At 42.8% G+C, this 18,162-nt stretch overlaps 1 protein-coding gene across 1 annotated transcript in view; it reads right to left on the reverse strand.

The window, feature by feature from the left end:
- Positions 1 to 2,728: 2,728 nt before the first annotated feature.
- zmym2 (zinc finger, MYM-type 2) overlaps positions 2,729 to 18,162 on the reverse strand; it is a 29,486-nt gene continuing 14,052 nt past the window's right edge. Inside the window, exons 9-23 of the mRNA XM_048978523.1 lie at positions 11,312 to 11,462; positions 9,725 to 9,897; positions 9,481 to 9,643; positions 8,956 to 8,990; positions 8,340 to 8,484; positions 8,050 to 8,177; positions 7,459 to 7,624; positions 7,105 to 7,248; positions 6,278 to 6,390; positions 5,821 to 5,998; positions 5,405 to 5,556; positions 4,851 to 4,965; positions 3,886 to 4,128; positions 3,613 to 3,742; positions 2,729 to 3,161 (exon numbers count right to left, since the gene is read on the reverse strand). Coding sequence (XP_048834480.1) covers positions 2,948 to 3,161; positions 3,613 to 3,742; positions 3,886 to 4,128; positions 4,851 to 4,965; positions 5,405 to 5,556; positions 5,821 to 5,998; positions 6,278 to 6,390; positions 7,105 to 7,248; positions 7,459 to 7,624; positions 8,050 to 8,177; positions 8,340 to 8,484; positions 8,956 to 8,990; positions 9,481 to 9,643; positions 9,725 to 9,897; positions 11,312 to 11,462 — 2,250 coding nt within the window. The 3' untranslated portion in view covers positions 2,729 to 2,947. The remainder of the gene's footprint in view (positions 3,162 to 3,612; positions 3,743 to 3,885; positions 4,129 to 4,850; positions 4,966 to 5,404; positions 5,557 to 5,820; positions 5,999 to 6,277; positions 6,391 to 7,104; positions 7,249 to 7,458; positions 7,625 to 8,049; positions 8,178 to 8,339; positions 8,485 to 8,955; positions 8,991 to 9,480; positions 9,644 to 9,724; positions 9,898 to 11,311; positions 11,463 to 18,162) is intronic.

Raw genomic sequence — 18,162 nt, forward strand, 5'->3', positions numbered from 1 at the left:
GGATTCTAGGCTAAAGACACACCTTATAAAACTGTAAGCAAAGGCAGATCCCTGGTTACTAAGGACCTTAATCCTCACAGTTCTAGCAAAACAGATCGTTCTAGATTTGGCAAGTGAAACAGACAAACATAATAATGTTTAAATTCTATTTCAGTGCTGAAAAATACATATAACAAAAGTTGAAAATTTGGCTAATGTAACATTCATCCAAGACCTAGTTTGAAATAAACAAACTTTATGAATGAAATAAGGCGCAAGAATGCTACGTTTGTTTTTATTTACAGTAGGATATGTGCACATGAAAATTGCAAAAGATGAAAATGCTTGACCTGCCGAAAATGTGCATTTGACAGAACTTGAAATACTCTGCCTAAATATTACTTCAAAACGCTGTCGGTCAAAAAGAGGTGTAGCCACTTTGACAGTCCCTCCAATCATCATGCAGCACCCCGGCGTCCCGGCCTGCCCACAACACCATTTTCTCCCAGAGATGGTGAGCTTCCTGCAAATGTTTGGAAGCATTTGTCTAGCTTTGCATCACTGAAAGCAGAAGTCTAGTGAAGCTGCACTTCAATGAGTTTCATCAGATCGCTCTACCATGGGAATGTAATGTATGAGAAAAAAAAAATCATGTTAGACGATGTGAGAAATTATTGCTGATTCTCAACAAACTAGCCATGAAGAATAGGTTCTAGCACGTTCTTTCTAATGGCAATATAAATACATCAGGACACATTTGACAAAATTCTTCATAACATTTTAGAGGAAATAAACCTACCCTTGTAGCAGTCACCACTAGAACGGGGGCATGGAGTCTGTTGTAGGCAGCACTGGGCACAAGGCTAAGGCACAAAAATGTAAGCTGTAGAACAGAAACAAATTCGTTTAAATTTGAACATTAATCTTAATTTATTCCTTTTAATTGTGTTTGTAAAGGGTGACATCTTGAGAAGTTGGATTAGAATGATCCCAATGTTACTGTAACTACGATGTACCCAACAGTCTCGGTTTACATCTCAATTCCCTAATCCCTAAAATTCAAGTAAATATTACTCTGAATGAATGTACGTAAATTGCATTGGCTGTTATATAGCTGTATGCTGCTGGTTGCTGAAAATTGAGAGGTATTGTGCAGGTCAGAGTGCCCAACCCACACACCCCTAAGCTATTTTTGCACAGAGGTGGAAATGAGCCCCCCTCCCAACTCACAATAAATAAAAATGCGACCTTTTCATCATTTTATAGTGTGCGTGTGTGAAGTAAACATTGGCATTACTTAGCCAATGGTCAACTGGCCATGTGACTCATCACGGTTATACCTCCCATGCTTAGGGAGCAATGAGTGTGTAGGGAGAATTCCCTCTGCAGAAGTGTCACCAAGTCTTCCCATCCAACAGGAACTAATGATCTGTCACTCCACAGCAATTCAGATGCCTGAGCATGAAGCAAGTTTTTTTCCCCTCCATGCCTTGGGTACACATTGAAGTAATACTGCTCTACCACTTCTAGCTTAGTTATGCTGAATCAATAACTAATATTTATTAGTACCTCTCAATAAGAGGATCAATTGGAGTAGTTAATAAAACAACATTCTTCTGACTACTACATCTGATAAATGACACTCCATCGCTGACACAAACGGGTTCAGTTTGGCTATGAACTGGCAAGACACTGCAGAAGTGGGCATGGGTGTGGCAGCTAGGTGCAGTACATGCTAATGGAGACATTACTCATACTAGTATTGATGTCACTCCCAACAAAACGTCTTTCTTGCGTGTAGGGTGTCTCTTGTTTTTCCTTACGTGTGTCTGACACCATGGTAGGCCCGTGTGCGTTGAAGCTGAGGGCATGTTTCATGTCCCAGGGCCAGAACGCAAAGGCTTCTGAAAACAAACTAAAAACCGGTTTTAATTTTAACCCCCTTATTTTTCTACTGCTGGTCCATCAGGCCTCTTGGTACAAACCAAACCCCAGCAGCCAGCAGTGTGCAATTCCCTTAGCTACTCAAGTTTAAGGGCACAGTACTGGACCACGTCCATGAAAATTTTGACTGGGTAGCAAAAGAAAAATATGGCATGTTTTAAACAATACAAATTACTTTTGAAATATTCTGCCACATAGGACAACCATCAATGCAATTATTGCTAGTAATACGTGTAAGCAAAAAATGTTTTTATTGAAAGTGACAATTTTGCACATTTTAACATTTATTCCATTGGGTATTTACTAAACTGAGTTGAAATAATTTTCAAAAAAGCCCCTTGTGGAATTCAAACCATTCTAGCTTACGAACATCAGTTCATGGCCCTCCACCCACTCAAATCTCCACACTGAATGAAAAGAGGGAGACAGAGGACAGATTGGGTAGAGCTGCAGCAAGGTTTAATTAATGCTTCGCTGGGAAGAGACGGTTCACATGGCACGAGCCCGTTCCGATTCTGTCCTGTCAGAAAGAAAGCCTACAAATAAACCTAAAATGGGTAATAAATAAACCTTCCTTTCCCATAAAGGTCAAAGCCAAGTTCCATCTAAAACTGGTTCCATCTAGCTTTCAGAAACAAACTGGCGGCAGCATGGACGGAGACCTCCTGTCATCTTTAGGTTAAAATCATTCACAGACTGTAACTGGGAGACTGCTACATCAGGTGTATGTTGTTTCCTCGAAGAGGCAACACTTTCCATTTCATGATTTTATAAAAAAAAAAAAAACAATAATAATCCTTGGGGGGGGGGGGGGGGGGGGGGAACCCAAAAAAACAAAAGCCCTGTTCTGCTCCTTTTACGTCGTGCCTGGGTTTTCGCCTATTCAGTTATTAGCCTCAACTGATCAGAAATCAGTAACAGATGAGAAAATGGTAGGGTCCTCTGAATAACAGCCCTGCTCCACTGCTGTTAATGTGCTCCTGGGTGGAGGTTTGGGGGCAAGGGGGGGGGGGGCAGGACATGACTATTGGTCACCACCATCATCATCCTCCTCTTCTTCCTCATCAGACTGCCCCCTCTCACTGTAGATGTCCCTGGTCAGGAGGGCACGTGCAAGCAGACCCTCCAGGCTACTTCTCTCTAGAGGGACGGTGCTGTACCAGAGAGGGCTATCACTGCTGCTGAACGCGTCGGGCTTCACATAGAACATATCTGTCCTCTGCTTCAGGGATGCTGGGCTGCAGCAGGGGAAATGGACAACGGCGGCAGCTTTTTGAATGAAGTACAATTTGAGTGAATAAACCATTTAACATGATTGGCTAACACTACTGGTCAACACTATATACCAGGGGTAGGCAACCTTGATTTGGAGTACCGGAATCCAGCAAGTTTATCCTACTTGATGCGTTACAATCTGCCTGAGATCAGGTGTGGTTCACCAGAGACCAGGTAGGATAGAAAACCTACTGGGTACCAGCATTCCAGGATCAGGGTTGCCTACCCCTGCTCTACACCAAATATTTATCTGTTTAGGAAACAAGCATTTCACTAGTTTTCACTTAAGATTTTATCAAGAGTGTGGATGGTGCAAGGAAAGAACATTTTCTGTAATAAATCCCCATATTGATTCAGGGCTGAGCAAGTGGTTTCACACAAGCACTTATACCCTCCTGGGAGACACAAACTCACCACTTGGAGAGGTAGAGCTCGTACAAGCGGCACTCGTGCTTCTTGACCGGACAGCGCGACGAGCCCCCCGGGCCCTCGTCTGGGTCACTCTCTTCGTCTCTGCGTTTCCTCTTCCCTGAGCCTGTCTTCTCTGTATGTAGACACAATTGCATGAACCCGAAATGAATGAAAGGCCACGCGACATTATGGTTGTCCATCACTGGGATGTATCCAGAACAACTGTGACTTTTACTGCGTCTGGAAATGATGACTCCATAGCAGCCAAACACGCACCCTGGTGGTCCAGCGAGATGGAGGGGATGCAGATGCAGACACGGGTCTCTCTGCCCTGAGGGCCGGCCCGGCGCTCGCGGTACACATTGGCGAAGGAAAGACGGAGGTGCTGCTCGACGGTCCTCAAGCCGAAGTACTTGGTGTTGAGGTAGACCAGTGAGCGGAGGAGAGCGGCAGGGGAGTGAGAACCCAGCTGTTTGCTGTGCCATAGACACTGTTCCTCTACCCTGCTCCAGAGAGAGCCTGAGAAAAATCGGGGGGGGGGGGTCAGAGAGGGAGGGAGAGACCTCCTTTAATATGATGCTGGAAAGACAAACTATCCAGATGTAACAGGGCCTGAAAGCGTTTTCCTCTAGTACCAGGACAAAGACACGACAGAACCAGACATTAAATCACACTGCCACTACTTGATGAAATCCGGCACTGTACAATTTCTCATTTTAAATTTACAGAATTATATATCCAGTAAAGGGGTTACTTGTCTACAACTAGGGCTATATTCACGGTGAGAGTATATGGGTATTAAAACAGACAGAATAACCAAAAAAGATGAAAACGTCACAAACCATTAAAACAATCTAAATAATATGCTTAAGATTGGTTTTCAATAAAAAAAAAAATCTAACAAAGCCTCTGGCTGGACCTTACTAACAACCTCTTTTACAGAGTGAGCAAAATGGCAACTCCGCCTAAGGGAGGCAAGAGAACGACAATACAATAAGATGTGTTTAACAGTTAATGGAGTTTTACATGTTGAACACAGGTGGATAGTCACCTGTAAGTACAAACATGTGAGTCAGCCTGGTATGTCCAATACAACACCTTGAATAGATGCCCTAACGATTTATTGGAAAGATGACAAAAGTTAACTTATTATCTTTCCAATAATTGGGCGAAGGATTTTAGACAGTACAGTATCACTGGTATTACAGTCATTCAAAAAATGATAGACTGATACACCTTACCATCAGGAAGCACACTGGGCTGCCAGCCATTGAGGACCTTGTTAAGTTCTTGACCAAACTGCTGGTAGCAAGGGTCACTGAAGATGTCATCCATTCTCCCGTTGTCATGGAGATGCTACAATAAGGTCCAGACTTCTTTAGGGTTTCAGAAATACTTTGTCCAGAAAGAGCCACAAACAATTCTCCCTATATAAAACTTCTATCACCACATAATGCAATTAATTTAGGTGTCAGAAGGTGAACAAAAGTTGTCAATGTACATGATGATGTTCAGTATAAGTCAAAGGAGATACCATCTGTGTAAATTAAGTAAGGAGCTCGACTTCAAACACCGAGCAGACTTGCGTGCACACAGACACTATTCACAATTTTGCGAGGTGATGCTCAGCTACATTCAAACAAAGAATTTCAAGTAAGGTTGGTTTTTGGTGGCCATATCTAACAAGGAAAATTTTCAGTTGTGCTTGTTTATCACGCAACATATGAAGGAATTACAGCGACGAGCAGCAAATTGTTAGTTCATTTATCCTGGAGGATGAGTGCAGCATTCCCACCTGCTGGATGCCCAGGCAGAGATAGAAGATGCTGTCGGGGGCGTAGCTGTCGCCATTGGGCCGGCGCACCTCGCTGACGAAGCGAGAGAGGGCATGGCTCAGCTCAGCGGCACCTAGGGACAGCAAGTTCCGCTTCAACCTCACCGGCTTTGCTGTAAGGCAGGGACAGAAGTTTCATGACGATCACAGCACACATGTTACAGTTCAAAACCCAGGGACCACACCTGCTTTCCAAGAAGAGTTATTCAGCAGATTTTTCCCAGTAATATACACAGCAACTACAGTGAAAAACACAACATCGCACAGGTTATCACAGCATTGGTTTAGCATTCAGCTAATGTTCAGCTATGGGTCTTATCTGGGCAGACTATCTGAGAATGGGTTAAGTCTTCTCCCAGTTGCCTGCAGTCAGTCACCTAGTTTCAGCTGTTCCTTTGTCGTATCTTGGGCCTGACCAGCGGAGGTCAGCACCCATCTTTTCCAGGCATTCACGCCATACTGGGGCTTTAAAGGGCATGGGGCACCCTCTGCGGAGCCATTGGGCGATGGGGGCGGGGAAACACCCCCTGCCTCCACTGCCCGTCTCTTGTGTCCCTGATGAAAAAGGACAAATAAAAATGGAGGAAAGCACAGCATTGCACGGACACTCTAATCTGAGTGTCTCAGTCAGTCAGACTTACTTCAATCTGAGCCATTTACTGTCCATTTATTTAAATATCTTGTGTCCTGATGCCCCTCTAAAATGTCTGCTTGCAGTGCATTTGAGCATAAACCCCCAACACGTTAAAACACAAGCACTGCCTTCATTGCTGAGACTCTTCAAAGTAAGCGCACTTCGCAAGCTGATAACAGGCAGCGAAACAAGCAATTTACCTTTCTTCTGACTGCCGGTCGAGGCTTATCCTCCTTCTCCTCTCCTAAAACAGGGGGTAACGTGAACCCAATTTCAGCCTCCAGAAACTCTGTAGCTGGGTCCAGGCCTGGCACTGCAAAAGAGGGGAAGGGGTATCAAAATTACCTAGACTGAAAGGCTGACTTTTGGGATTTAATTTCCCACAAAAGATTCCAAATTAACACGTTCTTTCTTATCATGACAACATGGCAACCGACTTACAACCCTATATAGCTGCAGAAAAAATTGAGACAGCATGATTTTTTTCTTTCACTCATTTCTCAGTTTATGGCTGTGCGTCTGTGAATAATATGTTTTTTTTTTTTTTGCAAACTGCAGCCTGGTTCTTCTGTTAATCCTCCCATTCCCAAGGTCACATGACGTCATCCTACGACTCATGAGAAACTGTTGGATAAGTTAACAGTCATCTCTGACATTAGAATGTCGCTTCCGCCCTCTACCTGGCTGGTCTCCTGCTTCACCTTATCCTTGTGTACTGCTGTCTTAGAAATTTTGAACATGGAATGCAACCTGCTGCTCAGCGTAGCCTTCTGCCAGCAGGACCACGATTAAACCAGGATTTTACAATGCGGATTTGTTTAAAAACAGAGCGACCTCCTAAATGCTATTACACAGCCGTGGAAAAAATGATCAATACAAATACGAATAATGGTAAAAGAAAAAAAAAACATCTGTCATATTGTCAATTTCAAGATGACCTGGCAAGTCAAGTTTCCTGATTTGTATAAAAATAGGAAGTGTAACGGCCACAGAAAGACTGCAAACAAGGCTTCTCTACAGTTTGTACCTTGCGGAACATCGATCTCTAGGTCCAGCTCGGGGTCATACGAGTCGTCGTTCTCCTCCTCGTCGGAGCTGCTGCTGCCGTCCGTCTCTGCCTTCACCTGCTCCTCCTTTACGCACTCCATCTTCACGCTCTCACACTTAAGGTCTTAAAGAGGCAGAAACCAAACTGAGAAAACAGGAAATCCAAGTTTCCCGAAAAGCAAAGGGCCTCCCAATCGGGACCGTGACCACTATGCTTTAACATTATCAAAGATGCACGGAAGCGAAGCTGCTGAGCACAGAGAGAGAGATCCCATTATTAAGGTGAGCACCAGTATCATACAGACGTTAAATAACTATATATACACATCTGCACCTTTGCAGTCAGGCTTCTCCTCGTCAGCTTCCGCCATCGCGTCCGTCATGGTTAACAGGTCGACTTCTACAGTGTTGGAGGGGACTTTGGCCCTCAGCTCGCTAATGGTCTTCACAATCTTTTCTGCGCCATGCAGCGTGGTAGGCAGGAAAACTGGTACAGGGACCTGGGAACGACGGCACACGTTAAAACTAAACATATCTCTATATAGATTTGGTTTTTGCACAACATTACTGCTACAGACCTCTTGAAAATGCTCCCATGCGTGAGAGCTTTCTGGGAATTTCAAGCTCTTCTCGGGCACTCGCTAGCAGTGCTTGGAAAACCACTCAAACCCAGGACATGAACTGCACTTGAAATTATCCAGTGCTACAGTAACCAAGTACTTATTAGTTATAAACCAGTTATCTAAATGTGGATTCTTTTTTTCCAACAGAAAAGTGGAGGTCTTCCAAATACATACCAAGAAAAAAGGCTGTGAATCTAATGCTTCCATAATTTTACAAAAGGCCAACCCGATTGTTGGCCAGAGTCAACTCATCCAAACAGACTTAACACAGCGTACATTTCAGCGAGAAGGTGCTTTCTCACCGGAACGGGCACTGTCACAGGGACGGGCGTGGTCTGAGCGTACATGTTCATGGGCACAGGAACATAGACGGGAACAGGTATAGGAACAGGGACATACTCCTTTTTCACCATCTCTGAGTCGGTCTCTTCTACGATACACAAACACACAGTAATAGGCATTAGACCTGGGGGACATAGGCATATCACCAACATCAGCACAGCTCCACAAACCATCCATACAGCTGCTGGAAATGTGCCTCATGTACCGAGGGTGAGATGGCAAGATGCTGCCCTGTAACGGTGTGACTCACCTGTCTGACAATGCTTGCTCTGCATGTGAGGTTTGCAGTACGTGGCCTTTGTCATGGTAAGCGGTTTGCACAAAACAGCCTTGTTCTTTGCATCTTTCAACAAGCCAGCGCCTCCAAATGTCGACAGCGGTGCCTGGTTATACGGCTACAGCAGGAAGGGATCAGGGAAGGGCAATGAAGGGGCATGAAATGCAGCAAGACTGTGGCCATTGAGAGTAATTACAAAAGCCGGCGTATGCTGGCTCCCCAGGAGCATCATCAAAATCACCCTAAAACAGCTCAGCAAATGCTAAGGACGTGATAAGATCTGTAGAAATGGTTTACCGGCAGCCGGAGGGGAATGGGTACACTCCCGTCACAGAAACGGCATTTAAGAGCTTTGACAATCACTGGGCTTTACACTCATTGCTAAACCCCCCTCCAGCTAAGGCACGGAGTCTCTAAGGTACCGTCTCCTTGTAATACTGACATAACACTGCAAGGGGTGCTTTACAAAAATAAACTCAATATCTACACTATTAGCATCCACAGCCATAATGGTCTGATGCAATCCCCGCATAACTGAGCCAGCTTGTGCCAGCAAAGCGGAAGACGGAACAAACATGACAACACTCACCACGTTTTTGGTTCCTTGTGACAGGGCTCCATATCCTGCCAAGGGACGGAAAGGTTAGTGGTGCGGAGGGCAATATCCTTTTCTCTGGTTTTATGGAGCCGAAGAGCCACCGTGACATTGGAAAGGGTGAGCAGGACCACACGTGATAACAGATGGGATACGAAGCATCTCAGGGCAGGAATACCTTTACGTAGACCATGCCTCAGCAGATTAAGACTCCTTAAAATCAGATCTAAACCAATCAAATCTCTCCATACCAGGATCAGTTCATCAGCTTTCCTGAACATTACTGAATACAGCGTACATCATTAACATCTCCTCATTAAACATTGTCTGTGGCACTCAAGGGCAGCGTTTCCCAACCTAGTAAAAATGTGGACTGTCTGTGGGTCCCCGAGGATTGGATCAGGAAAACACTGCTCCACAGAAACAGTACAGACAAGCAAGCAAAACAAATGAATAAAGCAGAATGAAATTTTATACGGGAGCAGCCTGCAGAAGGCCGCAAAGGCCCTGCACACCTACCGAACATGTTCTCAGGGCCCTTCTGTGTGGCCATGTTGGGTTCATTCTGCTGGCAGTAAAAGCGCAGAAGACACTGCTGGTCACAAAAGTGCTTCACCTCCCCACGCCACTGTACTGATTCCGTAAGACTGCCCTGCACCTTGCAGCAGTCGCAGCGAGCCGCCTGCGGGTAGAAGGGGTGGGAAGACCAGTGTCAGTATGTATGCAGACAGGATTGCATAGCATGGGGAAACGGCGCCCTCACCTTGTAGTACCAGTCATGGAACTTCTTGGCGCAGGCCTCACTGCAGAAGTCCCGCTGCAGGTTGTCCACCTGCTTAATTATACCCCTCTTGCACATCTGTGAGCAGTAGTTGCAAGTGACACACTTGAGGCCCAGACGACGGGCAAAGTCCTGCTTGAACAGCAGCTTGCAGCCTAGCAGGAGTAAACAGAGCAGCAAGCCTATGATTAGCACTGTGTATAAATGGCATAGACCTAAGGTATAATGTAGTCTGCCATCTGAACAGGTACATAGAAGTTCTTTGGTTTTCACATACTCTATCCTGCTGGGGTAGCCAGTGAACAGTGCACCAGGTGTAGCTGGGACTAAGGGCCTTATTCAAGGGGCCATTGGTGATATGATAACTTTAGTAGCCACGGGATTCAAACCCACAACCTTCTGAAAATGGGTACAGATTCTTAACATGCTGAGCTACAGACCACGCATGAAATAACAGCCCCATTGAAATAATGAAGTCCCAGGAGGATCCCATACTGCTGTACCCATGATTTATTATCACTTGACGCAATGCCATTATCGTGGGTGCCATTCCCCATACTGAGAGTGGGAGTATATGCCGGAAATGTACAAATTTGGTTACTCGTGTTACTAGTGCTATTAATGACAGTAAGAATAACAGTAAGTTAAGTGTTTGAGGGTATAACACCTTTCTGCCCTCCACAGCTTATCCTTTACTACCCACCAGTGACTTTCACACCTGATATAATACCTAGAAAACACAGCAAAATGCACATACCTGAAAGAAAAAGCTAAACAATGATTCATTTTATTAAACCTTTCAAAAATGCTTGTAAAAGCACTCCCTCTAGTGGCAGATTATGGAAAGTTCAAATTACTGATATGGGAAAGCACACTTTCCACACGGAACACATGTTTCATTACTGGCTCAAGCTGCATCAGTCTCATCGATTCATCCTATAAGCACAAGAACACTCACTTATTGTGATGTTCTAATCTTGCTACCACCCTCTTACTGTAGAATGGCTACAGGTTTAGTTAGAAGGGAACATCATGCACCACTTAAGGTGCCCACTGCCATACTAGGTCACAATACTGCTATTTGTTGGGAAAAACTGTTTACTCATTCAGCTGGAGGTTCAAATCCTGCCTTCGTTCTGTGTGAGCTGCATGACCTTCCCATGTCACATGGGTTTCAGGGTACTCTACTTTCCTGCTGCAATCTGTAGAGTGTGTGTGTGTGTGTGTGTGTGTGTGTGTGTGTGTGTGTGTGGGGTGTCTTGTGATGGACTGACATATGGTCCAGGGTGTTCCCCAACCTTGTCAAGGTCACATGCACCCCCCCCCAACCCCGACCATGACCCAGTGGTCAGAAGATGAATGTGCTGTGCTATTTAGATGACTGCAAATCCTGCTCAGATTTCATCTCCAGCACATTGCAGATATACTTTAGGTACATTGTAATAATGATAAAATTTCAGAGCTTAGAATAAACTTTGTCTGATGGCTAAATGTCTTTATTTTACTACAATGAACACCAACCACCATTAAAGAGAAGCAGTGAAGAGCACCAAACAGTACAGGGCGTACCCTCACTGCAGAAAGGTCTTTTCACTCCTGAGAACTTGACGGTCTCATGGAGAGTCTTCTCCTCTTGACAGTACTCGCAGAACGTCACAATGCAGTGCAGCTTCTTGTAGTCCTCACAGCAGGTCTTACTGCAGAACTGGTATACTTTATTCTGAAAGGGAGATCAAAGTTGAGAACAAGAAAGTCCGCAGAGAAATGATACTGCGCAGAGCACCACACGGATCTTTGTAAGCTGACTATATCACAGTCATCCTCACTGAGGACATTAAAATCCACTTTCGTGTTGGTCATACTTCTCAAAGGAAAAACTACAGCGGCTGCAGGTATGCAAGCGATTCCATATAATAAAACTGACAGGTGACATCCATATAGATGACTGAAACCATAGCCTGTTGTCAGATGATTTCTCCATTTACTTATGAGATTACATGGCCTCGCCCTAAACTCTCAGAAGTCACTGAAGGCACCAGTTTACTTCAGAGATATCTTTTTCTGCTTATTTGAATCGAACGCGCCATGTCAAATTCATTTTATCCGTTGTATCCATAGTTGGCTAATAAAACTGATTTGGAGATTCAAAAGCACAAGCAAATGTGGGATGTGAAGTGTATACACATTCAACACCAAATGTGTCAGAAGTATCTATGCATGAAATTTAAGCTTATATTATTGCAACCTGGGGATGGGTGATATGACCTACAATTATCACGGTATTTTTCACTTTTTTGGATGGTTACAATACAACAATAACAGTATTATTTTTTCCAGGTTTTGGGAGGAGTAGCATGCCCTATCCCTTTATCCAGATAAAAAAAATGTATATATTAAGTACACTTTAAGTGCTATTACATTTGAGTATGGATGGTCTTATTTCAAAAAGATATAAAAAGTGACAAAGGGAATGCTTTCTCATATTTGTCTGATAATTGTAGGAGTAACGATAAGCCCTTTCAGCTGAAAACAGCCTTTTTTTCAATAAAACGCAGGGTTGCCAACTTTGCTCATCTTCAATTGGAGACAGTCTGCAGACACATTTACATGTATAAGAGTTTTATTACCTTGTGAGTAGTCTGTTTGCAAACTATCCTAATGGTTTTGATATAGCCAATTTTAGGCTTATAATAGAATAATGTAGATTTGCCGTAAGATTTCTTGCGCAAGAGTTGGCAACCCTGAAAATGTAAATTTTTTTAATTGTTTCACCTGAGTTTAAACAAACATTACTTTAAACAGTTGTTTAAAGTAAAAAATGCTAACTTTTACGAACATGAAATCAATAAAATACATCTATTTATTCACACTTAAAATACTACATTAGAAAACTTGGTGGCTGTTTGATTTCAGGACAGATCAGCTACTCTGTTAGGAATACTACAGCTTTTTGGTAGAGGTGTTAGTGTTAATAGCAGCGAAATCTAACGGCACGTTAGCACAAACAGAGGGCTGCATACACCAAAGTATGTCTTGCATGGGGGTTAAAGGAGTTTGATGTTCAGTGGCGTGGGAAACGGCAGTTCAAGTGTTAATTGTGTTGTATGTAGAATATGTTCCACTTTTTAAGTGAGGAACATAAGTATTTGAAAACCCTGCGATTTTGCAAGTTCTCCCACTTAGAAATCATGGAGGGGTCTGAAATTCACATTGTAGGTGCATTCCCACTGAGAGACAGCATTTAAAAAAAATAAAAATAAAAAAAAAAAATCAGGAAATCACATTGTATGATTTTTGAAGATTTTATTTGTATTGCACTGCTGCACATAAGTATTTAAACACCTGAGAAAATCAGTGTTAATATTTGGTACAGAAGCTTTTGTTTGCAGTTACAGAGGTCAAACGTTTCCTGTAGTCCTTGACCAGGTTTGTACGCACTGCAACAGGGATTTTGACCCACTCCTCCACACAGATCTCCTCTAGATCAGGTTTCGGGGCTGAGCGACACAGAGTTTCAGCTCCCTCCAAAGATTTTCTATTGGATTTAGGTCTGGAGACTGGCTAGGCCACTCCTGAACCGTGACATGCTTCTTACGGAGCCACTCCTTGGTTATCCTGGCCGTGTACTTCGGGTCATTGTCAGGCTGGAAGACCCATCCACGACCCATCTTCAATGCTCTGACTGAGGGAAGGAGGTTGTTGCTCAAAATCTCACAATACATGGCCCCATTCATCCTCTCCTTAATACAGTGCAGTCGTCCTGTCCCCTTCGCAGAAAAGCACTCCCAAAGCATGATGTTTCCACCCCCTTGCTTCACAGAAGGGATGGTGTTCTTGGGATGCAACTCCTCCTCCTTTTCACTCCAAACACGGCAAGTGAAGTTTAGACCAAAAAGTTCTATTTTGGTCTCATCTCATCACATGACCTTCTCTCTGGATCCGCTGGACCATCCAGATGGTCATTGGCAAACTTCAGATGGGCCTGGACATGTGATGACTTGAGCAGGGGAGCCTTCCAAGCAATGCATGACTTGAAACCATGACGGCATAGTGTTCTACCGACAGTGACCTTTGAAACTGTGGTCCCACCTCTCTTCATGTCATTGACCAGCTCCTTCCGTGTAGTTCTGGGCTGATTCCTCACCTTTCTTATCAGTGATACCTCACGAGGTGAGATCTTGCATGGAGCCCCAATCCGAGGGAGACTGAGTCATCTTTAGCCTCTTCCATTTTCTAACAATTGCTCCAACAGTTGATCTTTTTTCACCAAGCCTTGTGGAGGTCCACAATTTGTCTCTGGTGTCTTTTGACAGCTCTTTGGTCTTGCCCATGGTAGTAGTTGGAGTCTGACTGACTGTGGGATGGACAGGTGTCTTTAAAGAGCTAAGACAGGTGCTACTAATTTAGTAACAGGTAACAGGTCTTTGAGAGCCAGAATTAACACTGATTTTCTCAGGTGTTCAAACACTTATGTGCAGCATTGCAATACAAATAAATTCTTTAAAAATCATACAGTGTGATTTCCTGAATTCTTTTTAAATGCTGTCTCTCACAGTGGGAATGCACCTACAATGTGAATTTCAGACCCTTCCATGATTTCTAAGTGGGAGAACTTGCAAAATCGCAGGATGTTTAAATACTTATGTTCCTCACTGTATACATATGTAACCAGGTTATTTTGTTTGTGTATAAATCACACAAAAACTTTATTTTGAATTTGTTAATTTGCTATTGTGACAGTCTCAGAGTGTGTTTAATAGAAAATTCACGCAATGCAGATAAACCAGTTACATAGATTATATTAGGACCTGAATTCAGATTATAAAATCTTCAAAGCTTTAGTTGTAAATAGGCTGTTGACTTCTCACTGTGTTAACGATTTAGCGCAAATCTATATCATGGCACACAATCACAGCAGTAATGACTTATGACACTGGTGTACCGCCCTCCCTATTGTGACCCCTTTATTAATATAGTTATTACGCAAAACATGATGTTAGTGAAACAGGAATTCATATACTTGAACAAATGGGTAATTGAAATGACATTTTAATCATGTTTAAGCATTCAAAATATGAGTTCAGCCATCATACACAATAAAGTCACTTGTTCCTCAATATTCCCTGTTTGTGGTCAAGGACATGGTATACTCTAAGTCAGGGGTGGCCAATCTTATCCTTTGCAGATAAGATTGGCCGCAAAGGTTTTTGGGATAACCTTTAGGTCAGCTGTTCACACCCAGGTGTGAGGACTCTTCAGCCAATCAGTCTTCTAATTACTAATCTAATTAGGGGGTCGTAGTGAAAACCTACACACAGAGCGGCCTTTTCTGGGTAAGATTGGCCACCCCTGCTCCAAGTGAATGAGCCAAGAATTAAAAATACTTTGATTTGTACATACTGTTCTTGTTCATTAATGCAGTGTATGTACTCTAGATTACAAAACCATTTTTTGTTTAGTTATTTTAGTGTGAAAAGATTACAGTTTGCACCTCTCGCTTATTTTTAACAATTACTCCATATTGAACAATAAAATGCTGTCTTTGATTTGGAACTAATATCAGCCACAATCCGTCTTGTAGTTTCAGGCCACACGAAACTCGATGTAGCATTTTGCGATTATGTTAAAATAAAGTATGATTTAATATAGCCGTCATTGGTCTACACTTTCACTGCTATGTAGATGATTTAGTTATGTCAGCTCGCAGTCATCCATTGAATTGAATTCCCTCCCAAAGTTTTGAAGCTTTGGATGCATGCTACCTTTCTCAAACTAAATACAGACAAGACCAAAGTTTTGGTGGTAGGTCCTAAATCCTCATTATCCAAAACATCTGATCTTATCCTTTTGTGTTTTGTATATTTGTTAAGCCTGCTCCTGTTATCAGAAATCTAGGTCTAGTTCCAGACCCATCACTGAAATTTGATCAGTACCTCAAGTCCCTAGCCAAAGCTGCATGCTGCCATCTCTGTAACACTGCTCGCTTTTAGTCATTTCTCACTAGTAATGATGCACAACTCTGGTCCATGGTTTCATTATATCCCGTACTGATTATTGTAATTCCCTTTTCATTGCCCTCCCTGCAAAATCTTTACAAAAGCTTCAGTTTATTCAGATATCTGCAGCAAGAGTCCCTAACCATAAGTGTTCAACTCACATCACCTCCATTCTTAAGTTAAACTGGCTACCAGTTTTGTGTCAAATCAAATTCAAAATCTTGCTACTCATCTAAAAAGCTCTGCATGGCCTTGCACCCCCTTACCTCAGCGAACTTACTCTCCCCCTCACTCTCTCTGGACATCCAGCTGTAATCTACTCTTCATCCCCAGCGCCAGGCTTCTCACTATGGGTGACAGGTCTTTTAGGGTCACTGCCCCCCAAATTCTGGAATTGTCAATCTCTCCATGACTGCTCTTCACTTGTAAATCTGATTTAAAGAGCTTCCTGTTTAACGTATGTTTCTCTTCCTGCTTAGATGTTTTTTCTTCCTCCTTGTAATGCAACTTTGGATTTGGACAGTGCGGTATAAATATAATAATAATAATAATCATCATCAGTAACAGTATGGTACTAGATTAGTCAAGTAGTAGTGGTATAGGGTCAACACCTCTCCTTTATCTCAACAGAAAGAGCATCATGCTAACTACTAGTGTTATCAAAAAGTATCGAAAGTATTCATTTGACCATGTATAAAACTGTTCCAATAGTAATTTTTCACTGTTTTGATTCTACAGCCTGCACTTCCAGTTCACAGGCTACCAATGCGCATGCCTAGACCGGAGTGAAGTCTTACACATGGGGTGTTACCAAGATGACCAGTTGAGAACTTTCACCAGTGCGCTTATTTGAGTGTTGCCAGAGTGGCATCTGCCGCAGGACAAATGCAAGCCTGTATGCAAATAGTGCCACTGAACAATACTGACAAAAGTGGGCAAACACCACAAATTTATCTAAGCATTGAATGGACCGACACGTAATGTAAGAATTGACAGCTAGGACTCTTGTGAATTAATGAAATATTAATTTGTATGAGCTTATTGCAGTTGAAGTAGAGACGTGATGTGCATTTTTCTCTACGAGTTAAAACATTTTTTGTAGTTGGTTAAATATTTCCACATTAAGGCAAAGGTTTGCAGTTATTTTTTACCTGTGGGTCATGCTCAGCTCCGTATGATCTCTTGAGGTCGTGTTGATTAGTGATCATTCAGCTACAAACTTTTAGAGTTGTGCAATTGTTAGCATAGCATGTAAAAGTAATGGATCTGTTCTATTATGCATTGCAATAATAGAAAGCAAGGTCTAATGTGTGATAGTGTTTGTTTATTGCTCAATAATATCTCTGCAATTATGGCTACTACTGTACTTATTATGCTTTGACTGATAAGCAAAGGTATATTTTAGATATAGTGACATGTAGGTCTGTCGCGATAAATGATAAATCAATTAATTGCGCGATAATTAAAATGAGGTCGATAATTTTCCCGGCCTCGATAATTTTCATTTGCATGCTTGTTTGTTTTCCTTGTGTCTCTCTCTCTAGCAAATGGGAATATCGGCTCTTTTTAGCAAACCGGCTCATTTGGCTCAGCTCACCAGGAAGAGCCGGCTCTTTCGGCTCCTAAACGGATGTTTTTAAAAAACCCGCCCATCACTTCGTTTAACCTGATGCTGATTAGCGTGACCTGATTTGAGCGTATTAAAGATATGACGCTGTCTCGTGAGCGGGCTTTTTCAGAAGACGATGTGTTCTGGCCACCGTCGTCCTTAATGTTTAGGCAGCTCAAAAGCCCGGCCAATTCTATAAAGATTAATAAAATGGCTCTTAAACAGGAGCCGGCTCCCATCGTTCACTAAAAAGTGTCGGCTCAAAGAGCCATCTTGCTCGTGAACGACATCACTAGTAACGTGAACTCTCGTGCCCGTCAGCTTCCGCGTTCATGGAAATGCGGCTTGCTCGTTTTCCGGTCTGTGAAAAATGGTATTGGTTTATACATGCTGTTTACAGGACTTGCCCAAACTTATGATCAACGACGTACATCGCTTTTGTAAATCCTTCTCCAAAGTACCAACGAGTAAATTACAGAAGGGCTTTAAGATGTTTGCCTTGTCATATATCCACGAATACGAAGGGGAGTCTTATTCGTTCAACTTTGTGGCTGGCATTAGACAGACATGAAGAAGAAAAAAATCGGTTATGATGATCATCCGATTATAATTATCAATTTCGCTCAGGCAGACGTGTTCACTATAAGCAGTAAAGAAAAATGTGGCAATAACTTATATGAATATGATTAAAATGCAATAAATTATATTTCTTGCTCGGAATTTGACAGACTAAAGTAGCTACGGATTTGCATACGGCCTGTTGAGGCACCTGTTTTGTTGTTAGTTAACACTTTTTGTTTACAAAGGTCCTAACT

This window comes from Brienomyrus brachyistius, chromosome 16 (assembly GCF_023856365.1).
Source record: "Brienomyrus brachyistius isolate T26 chromosome 16, BBRACH_0.4, whole genome shotgun sequence".
Classification (NCBI taxonomy): Eukaryota; Metazoa; Chordata; class Actinopteri; order Osteoglossiformes; family Mormyridae; genus Brienomyrus; species Brienomyrus brachyistius.